The 18370-nt window shown below is 42.2% G+C and overlaps 1 protein-coding gene across 2 annotated transcripts in view; it reads right to left on the reverse strand.

The window, feature by feature from the left end:
* Window positions 1–3437: 3437 nt before the first annotated feature.
* Window positions 3438–18370, reverse strand: part of MGST3 (microsomal glutathione S-transferase 3) — a 27790-nt gene continuing 12857 nt past the window's right edge. Inside the window, exons 2-7 of one of the 2 annotated variants that reach the window (XM_017886426.1) lie at window positions 16213–16291; window positions 9105–9228; window positions 7980–8053; window positions 7028–7085; window positions 4703–4775; window positions 3438–3692 (exon numbers count right to left, since the gene is read on the reverse strand). In XM_017886426.1, the coding sequence (XP_017741915.1) occupies window positions 3556–3692; window positions 4703–4775; window positions 7028–7085; window positions 7980–8053; window positions 9105–9221 (459 nt within the window). In that variant the 5' untranslated portion in view covers window positions 9222–9228; window positions 16213–16291 and the 3' untranslated portion in view covers window positions 3438–3555. The remainder of the gene's footprint in view (window positions 3693–4702; window positions 4776–7027; window positions 7086–7979; window positions 8054–9104; window positions 9229–16212; window positions 16292–18370) is intronic. The other variant, XM_017886425.1, reaches the window with a different exon arrangement.

An 18370-nucleotide genomic window follows, 5' to 3' on the forward strand; every position in this document is an offset into this window, starting at 1 on the left:
CGATGGGGTTTTCTAAATATACAATCATGTCATCTGCAAACAGGGACAATTTGACTTCTTCTTTTCCTAACTGAATACCCTTGATTTCTTCTCTTGCCTGATTGCCCTAGCCAGAACTTCCAACACTATGTTGAATAGGAGACAGGGTTTTTCTAAGTTGGTCAGGCTGGTGTCAAACTCCCGACCTCAGGTGATCTACCTGCCTCGGCCTCCCAAAGTGCTGAGATTACAGGCATGAGCCATCACACCTGGCCTGGATTCTTAAAAGGCACCCAGATGAGCTTAACAGGTAGCCAAGGTTGAAAACTGCTGCTTTAAGAGCTGTGCTATCCAAGTATAGTAGCCTTAGCCATATGCATCTACTTAAATTTAAAAATCCAACTCATCAGTTGCTGTAGCCACACTGAGCTCAGCCACACATGGGTAGGGGTTACACTTTATTGGACAGTGCTGACAGAATATTTCCATCATATCAGAAGGTTCTGTTGGATAGTGCTGTTTAAGAGGAAAGGAACTGAGAGACTACTCAGTTTTTTATTAAGTTAGGAGAGCATCTTTGGAGGCGAGTGTTACTAGGGATGAAATAGAAAGCTGGGCAAACTCTGTGGGTCCTTAGAACATAAAGAAGATAACCTGGTTGCTGACTTGCTGAACGAGCTACACCAGCAGGTGGCCACAATTTGTGTGGCTACAAGACCTCTGGTAGGCATTGTGCATGCATTACCGTTTGATCCTCACGAACTTTATACGATAAGTATTTTCATTATCTCCAACTTACAGCTGTGTAAGCTGAGGCTTAGGGAGGCTAATAAGCTTGCCCAAGGGCACACAGGCACCTGAAGGTGGGAATACTTAAGGTTCACTATGGCTCAATTAGGCATTTATAGGCTGGTATGGCTGTCTGATTTTCATCTAGCAAAACTCAGAACGTGTTTCCCTTATACAAATAAATGGACTGTTCGGAATGTACACTGCCAATAGATTAGTAGTTAATGGTAGAAATATTTATGCCAAGTTTTTCTCCACAAGACAAGGGACTAGCTTGTAAGAGTTATTCTCTAAGCAGTCTTTACCAACTGGATTCTGCCAAGCCCTAGGGTTCCCTGGAAGTGCAGTGAGTGGGGAAGTAGGGCACTGAAAGGCAGAGCTCTCAGTTCTGCACTTCAACCACAGCGCCCTTTATGTACTGAGCTTCCTTACAAAACTCCATCTGAGTCCAGTGTGCAACAGCAAAACGACAAACTGGGATCACATTACAGACGCTCCTCGACTTATGATGGGGCTACAGCCTGAGAAACCCAACACATGTTGCAAATATTGTTAAGTTGAAATTGCATTTAATACACCTAACCTACTGAACATCATAGCTTAGCCTAGTGACCTTTAACATGCTCTGAACTCTTACATTAGCCAACAATTGAGCAAAATCATCTGACACAAAGCCTCTTTTATAATGAACTGTTGAATATCTCATATAACTTATTGAATACTGAAAGTCAAACACAGAATGTATTGGTATTCAAAGTATGATTTCTACTGAATGAATATATTTTTTTTTTTTTGAGACAGTCTTGCTCTGTCACTCATGCTGGAGTACAGTGGTGTGATCTCAGCTCACTGTACATTCTGCCTCCTGGGTTCAAGTGATTCTCCTGTCTCAGCGTCCCAAGTAGCTGAGATTACAGGCATGCACCACCACACCTGGCTAATTTTTGTATCTTTAGTAGAGATGGGGTTTCATCATTTTGGCCAGGCTGGTCTCGAACTCCTGACCTCAGGTGATCTGCCCGCCTTGGCCTCCCAAAGAGCTGGAATTACAGGCGTGAGCCACCATGCCCAGCCTGAATCTTGCTTTTGCACCATCATAATATTAAAAAATTAAGTCGAACTGTCAGAAGTTGGGGACCATCTGTAGTTTGAAAAGTATACCCTGTTAAGACTTTTAAAGGTGAAAAGCCAGCTTCATCTCCAGATCTTCCTTGCCCTGCTTCACTGATGCCTGCTGTTCTTTGTGCAGTGAGAAAGGAAACCTCGGCAAGTTCTCTGACCTCTCTAAATGTGTTTCTTACGAAGCAAAAACCAAAACCCTGTCTTATTGTAAATTCTCAATTATATCATTTTTTCAAGCCAGGACCAAAAATCCCTACCATTCATCATCACCATCGTTTCATAAAGAACGTTTTAATGTAAAAAATACAAGTAAAAGCTTTATGAAAAACAGTCCTCATTTTCTTATTTTACTCTCCACTGGTGAAACTTTCTCATGAACTAACACTGGAGTGTGTGCTGGTCTGGTCCAGCCTCCTCATCAAATGCCCCAAGGGCTCCAGGTGGCCATTTGGCTAAGGCTGACCATCTTCAATGGCTGGCCATGGCATTCTATCCTTAAATGCTTCATCTTTGGAGCTTAAGCAATAAATTGGTACAATGGAAAAATGCATGGATTTTAGAGTCAGGACTGGGTTCAAATACTGTCTCTCATCCTCACAGGCTATTGAGCATTTGAAAAAGCGCTAGTGCAACTGAAGAACTGCTCTTTTATTTACATTTTATCAATTTAAATTTAGATGGCCACATGTGGCCAATTGGGAAGCGCAGGTCTAGACACTATATTTCCTATTAAGGTAGTTTATGGCCACATCAGTGTTTTGGAGTAACTATCTTATTCTGCCAACTTGGCAGTGTTCTCTAAACCAGCTGAAATCTTCTAAGTCTTCCTCATTTGCACCTAGGCAGTCAGATCTTTATTTCTAAATGTAGAAAGTTACATTCATCTCTGTTAAGTTTCATCTTAGTCTACTGCTTTAGTTTTTAAGCAACAGAAACAATATTTAATAGAAACTTAATTTGTATTTATTTGAGACAGGGTCTTGCTCTGTCACCCATGCTGGCGTGCAGCAGTGTGATCATAACTCACTGTAGCCTTGACATCCTGGACTCAAGTGATCCTCCCACCTTAGCCTCCCAGGTAGCTGGGACTACAGACATGTGCCATTATGCCTGGCTAACTGTTGTATTTTTTTTTTTTTTTTTGTAGAGCCGGGGTTTTGCCATGTTGCCCAGGCTGATCTTGAACTTTTGGGCTCAAGCGTTCCTTTGGCCTCCGCCTCCTTTCAAAGTGCTGGGATTGCAGGAGTGAGCCACTGTCACAGCTGAGATTTTTAAAAAAAGATCTTTACTGTTATCCTAAGTATCTGTAGCAAGTGATAATAGCATATCCTGAGAGCTAAAATATTTTTCTTTAATTTTTCACCACTGTGGCATGACTATACATACATCACCACAATCAGACTTTTTCTCAACCTCACATACTACAGAAACATCTGCTGGAAGGGTGAGGAGAGGGCACACTACTTGTGGCTCCTCTCTCATCTAGTAGAACTAGCTACTGATTTCAGATACAGACTCAAACGGAAATGAGTGGTAAGAGTCAGGAATTTTAGGTATGAGGCTGACGCCAGGTAAGTTTTTATTATATTTAGAAAAAAAAAATGTAACTGGAAATAAAGGTAAGTCATTTAAAATGAATGAGAGTTTTTAAACCCCTAAAATTCTTTAATGGCAGCATTTGGATCCACTGCCCAAGCCACTTTTAACCCAACCAAGATGCTGGAAAGCAGAGTACACGGTTGTGCCCACCAAGCCCAGGAGGGCGATGGACCCCAGGGCTCCTCGACTACGCTTGCTGGGTTCTGAAAAAGAAGAAAGAACAAGTTACCAGGAGTGCTCCAGAATTACGATGCTTTCAACATTCGCAAGTCATTCTGTCATGGCATCTGAGGTTGTACATTAGACAAACTGGCCTTAGGAGGTTAACTAACTCTTTAGCCTGAAGCTGTTGGCAAGTCAGATACCACATGCCAAGTAATGTGCCACAGTAGTATTGCCTGGATCTTAGAAAATTATGGGATAATAATTACAGCAACTTTGCTCCAGGACCTTTGGAAGGAGTTCCCTCTGTTTCAAAGAAATACGGCCAAAAATGGCTTTTCCTCCTCCTTACTCAGATATAGCAGGTATAGTAATGGTGAGGCTCTGGAGTTGAACTGCATGGATTTGATTCCTAGTTTACTAGTTTATGCTTAGTAGCTCTGTGACCTACAGCTTTAATCATGCTGAGTCCCAGTTTCCTAATTTGTAAAATACAGTATCTATATTACAGAATTGTTGTAAGGTTAAATAACATATGCAAAGTTCTTATAGTGGTTGGCACATAGAAAATGCTCAATAAAAGTAAGTTTTGTTACAATTGAAAGATTAATAAAAAGAAAACAGACCTTTTACCTAAATATCAAGTAACTTCCCCTTTTCTCGAATTCCCAAGAAGAAAAATACAGTAGCATAAGATTTTATTTTATTTTTTTGAGATAGGATCTTGCTGTGTCTCCCAGGCTGGAGTATAGTAGTGTAATCATGGCTCACAGCAGCCTGAAACTTCTGGGCTGAAGCAATCATCCCACCTCAGTCTCCCAATAGCTGGGACTACAGGTGTGCACCACCAGATCCGGCTAATTTTTGTATTTTTTGTAGAGACAGGGTTTCACCATGTTGCAGAGGCTGGTATCCAACTCCTGAGCCCAAACAATCTGCCTGCCTTGGCCTCCCAAAGTGCTGGGATTACAGGTGTAAGCCACTGTGCCTGGCCAGCATAGGATTTAAAATTTAAAATTTGTTTCCTTGGCAAATATCAATATATACTAACCTCCTGTGTAATAGCCATAAGCATAAAGAACTCGTCCAACAATCCAGGCCAAGCCCAGGCCAGAAGCTATACGCTAAGAAAAAAGGGCTACATTAGTATTTGCATGAAACAAACAAGCAAACCTTTATTAACATCTAGGGTTGATTACACAATACGTTAGCAAAAAGTTAGTAATTTCATGGTTTGGCCAACCACTCCCCACCCAAACTAGGTAGAATTAACTTAGTTTCAGTCAGGAAAATAAAATATCTGTGATTCTTCTATGAATGGCTTGGCTTGTGGACCTCAGAGATGAGTACTGGCCTTCTCCTAGACAGGTGGGATGGAAGGAATCCCCCCACTTGCCCTGGACATCTTGGGGAACTTGTGCTACAGCAAGAGAAGGACATGTGGGCCAGGCGGTCTCAGGGCAAGCCAGAAAAGGGAACTGGCCCAAAGTCAGGACGAGGCGAAATGCCGTTTTCTCCAATGGGCCTCTGAGCATGAGACTGACTGAAGACTCAGCTGCTGTTCTATGTAAAGTCAGTCACTGGCAGGGATGGGTGCAGGTGGTTCTGCAGGCTACACTAGGGGTGTAGCTCCACTAGAAAGAGGGAGAGAGCTTCTTGTATTGTGAACCCCAGAATACATGGTCTTCGAGAGAAAAGTCTCCCTGTTCCCAGTGCCCTTGAGAAGAGAGAATAAAAACTTAGATGAAAAATCCATCCCTTTGGCTGCCATGCTGGGGTGACTTCTTTGGTTAAGAAAAGCAAGAAGAGAACACAGAAGAGAGCGTGTGAGAAGGCCGCCTTCCCCAGTGTCTTTCCCACTCAGCAGTGCTACTGGGAGGGGTAAGGTTACTGCATCGGGGTTTTTGTTTGAGTTGATTTTGGGTAACGTTAAATATCAACAGGAGGGTGAAGCAAATGAAAACAAACGCCAGTCCCTCGAGTCACGATTTAGCAGCTCTAACCTCTGCGGGGCCTTTCTTTACTATAATGTTGCCTAATGACTGGCAACCTAGGAACAATTGTTAGGTGCTTGTCCCCAGACTAGCTCTTATTTTTCAGAACTACCCACAAGGAATGGGGTCCAGGGATGTGAGACAGGAATGGGGATGGAGTGGGGACACCAAATGAGGCCTAATCTAGAGACCTGGGCTATTCAGATCAGCTAGTCTAGTCACTTGCTAGGAATGGGGGTCTTGAGAGGCACCAGAAAGATACTCTTTCCTAAGAGATACAAGAGCAGTAGATGTTTCTTTGAAAAAAAAATGCAGGCCTTCAAGGTCATGAGCAGTAGATGTGCCATTCTGGCAGCTTTTTAACAAAAGTACAAGGCATTCAGGTATGGACCCGATGGTTAGGCAAGGCTTAGAACCAGAAGTCTGAAGGACCACCACTCTGATCAGGACTCAATTTCAGGAGATAATCTGGCCTCGGAAAAGGGAACACTTCTGTCCAAGACCCAAATGACAATTAATTAGAGGCAGATAAACGTGCTTTATTTAGATATGTTTAAGTGCAGACTACATCTCCAGCCCACAGGCCTATCTATACTGCAGAGGCCTGCAAGGCCCTGGTGATCTGCCTCATCACCCCTCTGCCCTCTGTTGCTGACCCTCTCCTGGCTCCACTGGCTTCTCACTGCTCACCAAACAAACCAGACAGGTGCCTGCCTCAGGCGTTGCTTGTCTTCTGGCTGGAGGTTGGGAGACACGTGCAGCACCTGCTCCCTCACCTCCTTTTACACTTGCTTAACTATCATCTCAGCAAAGCCCCCCTCCCTGACCACCCTATTCAAAATTATCCCACTCCACACCCCCTTTCCACCTCTGCTGCTTTGTTTTCTTCTCTGCACTTACCACCTCCTAACACATGATGTCATTTACTTAGGTTTTGCTTTTTGTCTGTGACCACCCCATCCCCTACAACAAAAATGCAAGCTCTATGAAACCAGGGGTCTTCGTCTGCTTTGATCACTACTTTACCCCAGGTGGTGAGTGAAAGTTTGCTGTGTGAATGAATTAATACAACAAATGAACTCTTATAGACATGAAACTCAGAACCAGACAGACCTGGGTTCAAATTCTAATCCTTCTACTCTGTAGCTATTTGACCTCGTGAAGTTTAAATAGTATCTGAGAGGCTTTTCCTTATCTGTAAAATATGAGGAAAATCCCACCTACTTTAAAGAACTCTGTAAGAAATAACTGAATAAAATCCTTTTAAATATACGGTGCCTAGACACTGAAGATATTCATTACATGTTTATTTCCTCCTCCTGTCCCTGATAACAGCTCAGTGAACTACATCCAAATAGATGAACACCTCCTGGAAAACTTACCGGGTGGTAAACACCTCCAACAGCTAGAAAAAATAAGAAGGGAGGATACACTTCCAACCTGGAATTGACAGAAAGAAACTTTTAAAAGTGCCCTTTTAAGTATGCCTGTGTAGAATTATGAATCTTTTTTTTTTTCTTTTCTTAGAGAAGACAGAGTCTCTCTGTCGCCCAGGCTGGAGTGCAGTGGTGCAATCTCGGCTCACTGCAACCTCCGCCTCCCGGGTTCAAGTAATTCTCGTGCCTCAGCTTCCTGAGTAGCTGGGATTACAAGTGCCTGCCACCATGTCTGGCTAAGTTTTGTAGAGATGGGGTTTTGCCATGCTGGCCAAGCTGGTCTCCAACTCCTGACCTCAAGTGATCCACCCACCTCAGCCTCCCAAAGTGCTGGGATTACAGATGTGAGCCCACCTCACCCGGCCAGCACTATGAATCTTTACATCTTCCTTGCCAAGTTAGAAGCTTGGGGGTAAAAATAAACATTGACTGCAGGGAGAAGACCTGGTCACTAACATCCACCCTCCTTTGCTCCGCATGGGATTAGAGGTCACTTGGAACAGGCTGAGTAAAAGGACCTCACATGTAACCAATGGAAGTGGAAGGTCCTGGTGAGTCAGAGTAGATTTCCTTACAGCATTCAAAACCTCTTTACTCCCTAGCCATAGGAGAGTCAACATCAGTTTAGATGGGTCATGCTGAAAAACTGTAGTAGGTAATGCAACCATGAAGACACTTTTTGAAAAGAATATCCAGAAATCCCACCATTCCAACCACTCTTCAGTTCGCTTGATAGTCAATGTGTTCACATACATAATTTTTGAAGACTTTTAATGAGGTGCTCATGATTATCACCGTCACTATGACTCAGCAGATACAGCACACTAAGGGCTGAGGTGTTAGACAGAAAACACCCACTCTGCAGATGTCTTTGGTGCCCGGCAGGGCTGACACTCACGTGTTCTGGTGGGCTCGCTGAATGCAGTTGAAGAGATGCCCATTTTCAGGGTCCGTGCTGTACATGGTAGGATACTGTCACAACAAAGCACAAACTGATTAGATGGTCAAGAGTAGCATTCAGTGTTGAAAGTTAAAATCAACCTTAAAAATAATATATTCCAAAGTATCTTCTTTCACACCCTTGATAGATGACCATTCGATTTCTGCTTAAATATTTACAGTGACAAGGGTCTCAATTCTCAGACGCAGATTCAATGTTTCTATTAAATATCCAGGAATAAGAATGTATGTCTGCGCTGTAGTTGCACAAGGGAAAGAGGCAGCTTTGTGCCAAACTCTGCTTTTCATTGACGTTAAGCATCAATGGTGGATTTCAGATGCATTACAAAGATACCGTAGGGAAATAGAGCCTTCCTAAGAGTCATCAAATACCACATCCTTTTAAGATTTTCCTTAATAGAAGAACAGAAATTGAGTGTGTGAGAATCTTAATGGAAGTGTCCATTGGAAGGAAAAAAAAAGAGGAAACTAAATATAAAAACTTAAAAGAAGCTCTAGTAAGGGAGTTTAATTATTAAGGTGCTAAACAGAAACAGACATTGAAAATTGCTCACCAGGGACAACCTTAGTAATTATCCCTTGTAGATCACCTAAAACTAAAGGAAGTATTTAATAGACCACCTTCCTGTGTCTAAGTGCAGGCTAATCTCAACACCACATACCTCTTTTCTACTTGGAAAACAGGAAAATCATCTTACGACATCATTTTTAAAGTGGCACACCATGAAACAATGTTGCTATTTAACCCACTGTAGAAAATACAGTAACTCTCTTCCTAGCAAATAGCTCCAGCCAAAAGTGTACTCTTGGAATCCCAGCATACCTGGTCTTTCTACAGAAGAGACAAAGTCAAACAAGATGGAAACTGCTCCCTAGCAGGGCCCCATATTTCTTGCCTCCTTCCCACCACGAAGAAGCAGAATCGCTAATAGATATAGTCCTGAAACTGCCACTTTTCACAACTAACTCCTTGCCTCTCCCTCCATGGCTGAAAACAAGTTCTTGGCTAAGCCTGTGGCCCCCAGACAAACCTACAAGGGTACCAGCTTGTGTTCCCACTTACCTCCACTTTGTACTTCTTGCGGGCCTTGGAAACATTGATGGCTAGGTGGCCCACCATTATAAAGCTGGCAGCACCAGTTAGAAGCACAAAACCATATTCCTTAGAGAGGACAGCCATCTTGCGTCTGTGGAAGAAAGAACATGTTGGGACAGCCCCCAGCACTGTGGTTATTTCATGGTGTGAAGCCAGGGAGCAAGATGCTTTATTAATGGGAAATGTATAAATATAGACCAAAAAAAGGTATGAGTCAATCTGATGTTTCTAAGAAGTTGTCAGAGACAGTACCATATAAAATAATTTAAAAATTACTCAACTATGCAGTCTATATACAGAAAAGTATACTATCATGTATCTTTTTTTCTCCTTTGTGCCTGGGAGATTCTGATCAACATTATGAGATTTATCTACATCACTGCAGTAGTCATTGCTGTAGAATAATATAGCCAACAAAAATCACATTATTGAAAAAATATTTAACATGGTAAAATGCTAAAGTGTACATTGGGAGGGGGAGAGAGGGAGTGAGGGGAGCAGGGCTTGGTGGGGAAGAGGGATGGAGAAGGAAAGAGAGAGAGGGGAGAGAGAGAGAGGGAAGGGGAAGAGGGCGGGGCCGGGGAGAGAGAGAGAAAGCAAGCAAGAAATCAAGCATCCAAAATAGTATATACATAAGTGATTCCAAGTTTTTTGCCTTCAGGCATGGGGGACACTGTGAGGGCAGGATCCCCGAGGCCTCCCTTCAACCCTGGGGCATGTGCAGGTGCAGCAGCAGACATCTCACACAGGTAGGGGAAGGCCCAGGCTGAGTACTTTGAAAGCAGAGCATGGCTCCTGAGCCTATGAGGCTTTGGGCAGCTCCTAAGAACTCAGATTGCCCAACAAATCATCACTTCAAAACTAGCCCCATGTAGAATTCTGATGGCTACAACTTATTTTGAAATGCATTTTAAAAGGATGATGCAAATCAATACAGCAAAGTATCAGTTGTAGATTCTAGGTGTTAGCTATACGGACAGTCAATGTCCGATTCTTTCAACTTTTCTGTATGTTTGAAATGTTTCATGGTAAAATGTTTGGAGAAAAAGCTAATCCCAGCTCATTTCCCATTGTTCAGCATTTTCAGCTAAGTTATTGTCCTGCCCCTGGAGGAAAGGAGAGAAAGAAAGAAAGGGATTGAGCGGCAAGAACAGAACTTAGCAGGTGGGAGTGAAAACAATGCCATGGTAAATTGGTGCTGCCCCTCCAACTGCTTTGAGCTCTGACCACCAGATGGAAGAAGGGCCAGAGCATGACAGGGCCCAAAGGAGCGGCGAGCATGTTTCAAGGGATCGCTCGTGGGCTGCCTATGGTGGGCAAGGCCTCCACGAACCAGCAGCTCCGGTGTGTGTTCTGCCTTCAGCTCTAAAATTTCCATCCCTGGTATCTGCCTGGCTTCAATCCCTGCTTTTAACTTAGGAGGGTTACCCTGCTCTGGAATGTATCGAATCGTCCTAACAAACCAACCAACAAGATGGTAAATCCTTATTTTCAAAAGAGATTAAGTAACGTTTCCAAGGTGTAAAACAGACAGTGACAGACCTGGGACCCTCATTCGGATTCATTTGGTTCCAATATTCCCTTTCAGTATCACTTGAAAATTTAGAGCCAAACTGACACTGTGGTCAGAGCATCTTCCTTAAAACAGAATTTGGGGTAGGCATGCAGCTCAGTTCATTAAAAGTAAGTGTCTCTTAGCTCAGCAAAATAGGCCTAACTTACTTTTTTTTGTTTGTTTGTTTTGAGATAGAATTTCGTTCTTGTCGCCCAGGCTGGAGTGCAGTGGCATGATCTCAACTCACTGCAACCGCCATCTCCCGAATTCAAGTGATTCTCCTGCCTCAGCCTCCCGAATAGCTGGGATTACAGACATGCGCCACCACACCCAGCTAATTTTTGTATTTTTAGTAGAGACGGGGTTTCGCCATGTTGGCCAGGCTATTCTCGAACTCCTGAGTTCAGATGATCCACCCACCTCGGCCTCCCAAAATGCTGGGATTACAGGCGTGAGCCACCGCACCCAGCCTAACAGGCCTAACTTCTAAAAACCTCTCCTCCCCACCATGGTTCACAATAATTCTCATCAGTTTTCCCCTTCTACAGTCTTCACTCTGAGCTGCTCTCTGAGGCAGGCCTGCTGCTCCTCCGAGGGCTGGGGGCACACACTGCGGGCTGGCTCCACAGGTCAGCAGATCCTGGCCTGTCTGTGCAGCTGCACAGAGCAAAGAGTCTCTAGCTTCCTTCCAAGCTTCCTTGCCCACATTCTCTTCCCAAGTGTAGAAAGTCAGCATGAGGAGGAAGTCACAGTAGTTAGTAAAAGAAATACAGAGTGTGAATTCCGAACACCTCTTTGAAAATAAATAAAAATGACTGAACCTGCAGCCTATCCTTAAATTCAACACATTTGGGGCAAACAGGTCATTTAAAATAAAGCTGCCACCTGGGCATGGTGGATCACACCTGTAATCCCAACAATTTGGGAGGCCAAGGTGGAAGGAACACTTGAGGCCAGGAATTTGAGACCAGCCTGGGCCACACAGGGAGACTCTCATGTCTACTCAGGAGGCTGAGGTGGGAGGATCGCCTGAGCCCAGGAGGCTGAGGCTGCAGTTAGCTATGACTGCACCACTGCACTGCAGCATGGAGCAATAGAGCAAGACCCTGCCTTAAAAAAAAAGGTGCCTCTGTCAGAAGCAATAAAATGTAAGGACAATAAAGTTAAGCGTATTTGCTTTAGTCAAAGTTTGCAAATCAATAAAGTCAACTTTCAGACTCTAGTCTTTGGACAGGATGCTGGGCTCCCTGGCTACGTGCAGGGCTACCTTGTGTCAGCCCAGCACTTTTCAGCTCACTTTTACTCTTCACAAAAATCCTATTTGCTCCACTTTATAGAAAAGGAAATAGAGGCTCATTAAATGAGGGCAGAGCTAAGACCAGAGCAGGTTTTAGAATTCTCCCCCAAAACACTCCAGCTAGCCCAGGCAACACATTCAAATTTGGTGGCTTAGTCACTGACTTCTATTTTTCTTAATTTTAAGAGGTTAAGGTAGGTAGGTGGCAAGATAGAGAAGTGCCTCTTGCATAGATGTCTCTGTCACAGCAAAGCAACTGCTCTACAATCTACAGTTAGAATCTACAATTAGAAATTAATATTTACTACTGAGCTCCTCTTTTAAAGTATAAATGCAATCTGTGAGGTTAAACCCGATGGGCATTTGCACCCTAGTGAAAGTTACTCTCCTCAGACTTTGTTAAGGTATGTATGGCGTATGAATCTGGATGAGGACAAGCAGAGCCAGGAACAGTTAGGACCTTGGAAAGGCAATGAATTCACAGTAAGGGTACCCAGCTACAGCAATGGTTTGCAGAGGATGCATACTCAGTCACAGGGACAGTGTAAGTGCCTGGGGCAGCAGTGTGCCTATTCTCCCTGAGGGGCCCCCGCACGAGCCACAGACACATCTGCATAGGTGCAGGAGCAATGCCTGAAAAGCTGCCTGCGTGAAGGGCAGCAGAACGGCCCTCCCTGACACTGCCTTGCACTCCTACCAAGTGAGGTGTCCTGCTTTATACGCCATAACAACCTTCACTTAAAAAAGCAGGACCATGTTTGTCTGCATCTTCCATGCCAAGCACAGTGTGTACGCTCATAGATACTTACGGAATAAATGATTTGAGCTGCAACTCCAGGTGTCTTTCAGAATGACCACCACCACACGCCCCCTCCCCTGAACACACACCTGAGATCATCTCTATCATCTGGCACAGTGTCTGGTATAAAATACGCACCTAACCAATTTAAGTTTCCGTTTCTTCCCTCAAAAGTATCTGTTGAAACCACGGAAGAAACTGAATGTATTTAAGAAAGACTGGTTTATGACTACTAATCCAGAAAGAGAAATCTTAAGAAAGAGGAATTCAGAACACAGAGAAAACTCTGTCATAGTTGCTGAAAACATAAATGCAACTATGTTGCATTTATGGAGTGAAAAAGTGTTAAATCTTCTCTTTCAAGGAAAGAATCAGCTTAATTAAATCAACATTCAAAAAAACTATCATTTGCTAAATCATTATTTTCTGAAGATACCAAGGCGAAGAGGCAGATATTCCCATTCCTTAGAGAGTAGCTTTCGTGTGTGTGGGTGTGCACCAGAAAGGGGATGCAGCTCAGTTCACAGTGGCCACACCCTAGGCAGCTGCAGCCACACCCTGGGTTGTGCCAGCCCCAGAGGTAGCAGATTGCTTCCAGGGACAGGGTGGAAGAACTGATAGCTGGCACCCCACTAATCTCTGGCATGAGCACTCATTTGAACTGTACATTACATTTTGCTGATTATATATCTGCTCTGTGTCACCAGAAACCCTTTTATGGACCTAACAAGATATGGTTCTTGAGAGTGGGAACTTTGCCCTTGACTTTCTCTTCTACACAGTGCTAGAGACACAGTCCAATAGTCCTTTCTGAGCTGAACTTTAATACAGGTGTAGATGACTTTGCAATTCACTTGGTTATATTGTAGCATTTGTTAATCATTATGCAGTTTCCTGGATTAGTCATAAAGCAGCAGTATAAATTAGTATTTATGAACTAAAACCTTCTACCACACACAGCCATGGGTTTCAGTGATGGACTGCATATTTAACAATGGCCCCATAAGACTGTAATGGAGCTAAAAAATTCCTATTGCTTAGTGACATCATAGCCACTGTGCCATTGTAACATCATAGTACACTGCATCATTCACATGTTTGTGGTGATGCTGGTGTAAACAAACCTACTGCGCTGCCAGTCATATAAAAGTATAGCATGTATAATTATGCACAGCACTTAATACTTGATAATGATCATAAATGACAGTTACTGGTTTATGTAGTTACTATATTATGCTTTTTAGCATTATAGTCTATTCCTTCTACTTATTAAAAAAAAAAAAATGTTAACTGTAAAACAGGTGCAGGCAGGTCCTCCCTGAGGCATTCCAGAAGGCCTTGTTACCATAGGAGAGGACAGCTCCACACATGGCAGGTATGTCCATGTGACCTTCCACTGGGCAAGATGTGGAGGCAGAAGACGGATACTGATGATCCTGACCCTGTATAGGCCTAGGCTAATGTGTGTGTTTGTGTCTTAATTTTAACAAAAAAAGCTTAAAAGTAACTGTGAAATAAAAGTTTTAAAATAGAAAAAATTTCACTTCCAATTAGAAATCTACAGAGGCCATCAGCTCAAAGTCAGTACAGGTGTTCTGAACTGAATGGTGTTGCTTCTTTAAAAATAAAAAAAGTATTTAAAACATAGAAAAAAAATCTTATAGAATAAGGATATGAAGAAACAATTTTTGGCCAGGCATGGTGGCTCATGCCTGTAATCCTAGCACTTTGGGAGGCCAGGGCGGGCAGATCACTTGAGGTCAGGAGTTCAAAACCAGCCTGGCCTACATGGTGAAACCCCGTCTCTACTAAAAATATAAAAAAATTAGCCAGGCGAGGTGGTGAGCGCCTGTAATCCCAGCTACTTGGGAGGCTGAGGCAGGAGAATTGCTTGAATCCGGGAGGTGGAGGTTGCAGTGAGCCGAGACTGCACCACTGCACTCCAGCCTGGGAGACGCAGCGAGACTCATCTCAAGGAAAAAACAAAACAAAACAAAAAACAAAGAAACAATTTTTATGCAGTTACAATGTGTTTGTGTTTTAAGCTAAGTGTTGTCACAAAAGATTCGAAAGTTTAAAAATTATAATAAAAAAGCTTCAGTAAGCTAAGGTTAACTTATGGAAGAAAAAACTATTAAAAAATGAAGGTAGTGTAGCCTAAGTATACAGTGTACGCAAGGTCTGCAGTAGTGTACAGAACTGCCCTAGGCCTTCACACTCAACACTCACTCACTGACTCATCCAGAGCAACTTCCAGTCTTGCAGGCTCCATTCATGGTAAGTGCCTTCTACAGGTGTACCATTTTTTGTCTTTTATACCATATTGTTACTGGATCTTTTCTAAGTTTTTAGATATGTTTAGACAAACAAATCCATACCACTATGTTATAATTGCCTATGGTATTCAGTACAGCAACATTACAGGTTTGCAGCCTAGAAGCAATAGGCTATACTATATAGCCTGGGTGTGTAGTAGGTTATGCTGTCTAGGTCTGTGTGAATACACTGTACGATGTTCCCACAATGACAAAATCACCTAACACATTTCTCAGAACATATCTCCATCATGAGTGAACACATAACTGTAGTTAAAAGTACCGAGCTTTCCTCTTCTACACTGTTGAGGGAAGTATAAGATAGAACCATCTAGAGGATAGCCTGGAAATAGGTAATTTTTTTTTTTTTTTTTAAAGATAGGGTCTGTGTTGCCAAGGCTGGAGTGTGGTGGTGCTATCACAGCTCACTGCAGCCTTGATCTTCTGGGCTCAGGTGATCCTCCCAACTCAGCCTCCCAAGTAGCTGGAGCTACAGGCACACATTGACATGCCCAGCTAATTTCCGTATTTTTAAATTGTTTTTTAATTTTATTTATTTATTTTGAGACAGTTTCGCTGTGTCGCCCAGGCTGGAGTGCAGTGGCGCAATCTCAGCTAACTGCAATCTCTGTCTCCCAGATTCAATCAATTCTCATGCCTTATCCTCCTAAATAGTTGGGATCACAGGCACCTGCCACTACACCTGGCTAATTTTTTTTATTTTTTAGTGGAGATGGAGGTTTTGCCGTGTTGCCCAGGCTGGTCTCAAACTCCTGGCCTCAAGTGATAATGGCTGCCTCAGCCTCTCAAAGTGCTGGGATTACAGATGTGAGCCATCAGGCCCAGCCTATATACTTTTTTTCTTTTCTTTTTTTTTTTTTTTAAGAGATAGGATCTTCCTATGTTGCTTAGGCTGGTCTCAAACTCCTGGGCTCAAGTGATCCTCCCATCTCAGCCTCCCAAAATGCTGGGAATACAAGCATGAGCCACAGCACTTGGCCAGTAATATTCTTTTTAATATTCATATTCTTCGGCTCATTAATCCTACTAGAAATCTATCCTGAGGTAACAATCAGAAATGCAAACAAATTTGGCTCAAAGATACTTACTTCAGCAATATTTATGATGGCAAAACCAGAAATACTACGTATGTCCAATAATAGAGGGCCAGGTAAATAAATAATATACCTGTTAAATAGAACATTATACAACTGTTAAAAGTGGTGTGTACAAATATTAAAGAGGTTAAAACAGGCTCAATATACAGCAGGTTAAGTGGGGAAAAAAGAAAATAAAAGTCTATGTAGAATAATCTTGGTTTTCTTAATAATGGAAAAAAATTAAGAAAGTTTAAAAATCATAAGCATAGTTATTTCTAGATGGCTAGATTATAGATTTTCTTTGTAATTTTCTGTAATTTTCAAAATGAGCAAATACATATTTTAAAAAATTATATAAAGAGTGGCTTGACAATAATTATTCATTGAGAAGACAGAGGAACATGCAGTATGGAATGATGGAACCGAAAGATCAGACCTGACTTCTGGCTTGAGTTCCGCCACTTATCTGCTAAGTGCAGTTCATGAGACAGCTTTGCAGTTGAATACAGTTTTGGAATCAAATTGTCTGCATTCAGAACCTAGTTCTCATATTTCCTAACTAAGTGTCCTTGGGAATATTACTCAACACCTTTCAGCAGCCTCAGTTTCCTCACTTGTTAAATGGAGATAATAATATAACCTTGAAAGGTTGGTGAGAGGACTAGATGGACATACTGTCTATAAACATTCATCATGATGCCTGACATATAGGAAGGACTCAGTAAATGTTATATATTATGTTACGTTACATATGTTAATGTTTGGTTAACTGCCCTTGACCTGCTCAATGGAGGTGTTTGGCTAAATGATAATGAATATACATTTTATAATTTATAACTGCCATTTTAAAATAGCAAAGCTTAGAACCACATATATCCTCCTTTTCTGAACCCTCAGCAGCCAGCCATGTCAAAATATATACTATTATGTGAAAGGCAGACGCAGCCAGAAGGAAGCAGGATTTTAGCACTGACTATGGACATCCAGAAACTGCAGTCATTCAAACCCTTGCTGCAGCCAGACACTGCTAAGCACTGCATGAGGGTGACTGTGCATTCATTTACTTATTCAGGGTTACTGAGTGCCCACTATGTGCCACTCACTGGGCTAGTGCTGGAGACGAACAGGGAACAGCCAGAGGTTGGTTCTTTATGACACTCATTTTCTAGCAGGGGACACAGGCAAATAAGTAAACAAGTACCCAATTCCAGATTTTTCCCTACCTAGCAATGATCACAAACTAGGTATAACACATAAACAACAACAAAATAAATGGGCAGGGAAAGACAGAAATCGGATGAAAGAGTTTCTATTCTTACTTTCCTTATTAGCAATTACAGAGGTAGCCACTCCTAGTTAACTGTTTGTTGGCAATCTTAAGTCAAAATAGATCAGTCAATAGAACATTAAAGGTTTAAAAGGAATTTGAATTATCTATTTTTTTAATTAGAAAGTTTTGTCACTTATTTAAGAGTAGAGATCCTAAATGTTTTTACTCCTAGTGGACTTCAATACTGTTTTATGATTCATCTTTTCCTTGGGAAATCTACAAGACTAGAGATAGGAGGAATTGAGGAGTCAGACAGACCTGTACTCATACATCGCCTCTGCAAGCTTTAGGATGTATCTAATTTCTCTACAAAACAGGGAAAATACTACCCACTTATATCACAGTGTGGTTTGCAGAATTAAATTAGATAAACTAGATATGTACCTGGTATAAATAATAAATGTTGGTCCAAATATGAAGAAATAAATACTGGTAAGTGTACATGTCTGTCCACTTGTATGTAACAGTTCCTAAATGAGGAGATACTGGTTTTTCTACAAATCAGTTGTATGCCCTTACACATTTGTTCTGATTTTGTTTAAAATAATTCAAATTTGGCAAAAGGCTGGTCTAATTAGATTGCAAAATAGAGTTTCCTACCATAGACAGCATAATGAATCAAAGAACACTTAATTCATTTGTTCAACCAGAACATATAATAAAGCACTTGCTATCTATGCCAGGAACTGCTGAGGGGTGGGGATGCAGCAGTGAACAAGAAAGGGTCCTGCCCTCAAGGCCCTGACCTTCGAATGATGACAGGAGACTGACAACAAACATGCAAACAAAAAACAGCTTCAGAGAGTAGGAATTCTTTTTTTTTTTTTTTTTTTTTTT

This window comes from Rhinopithecus bieti, unplaced genomic scaffold, assembly GCF_001698545.2.
Source record: "Rhinopithecus bieti isolate Rb0 unplaced genomic scaffold, ASM169854v2 scaffold_15436, whole genome shotgun sequence".
Classification (NCBI taxonomy): domain Eukaryota; kingdom Metazoa; phylum Chordata; class Mammalia; order Primates; family Cercopithecidae; genus Rhinopithecus; species Rhinopithecus bieti.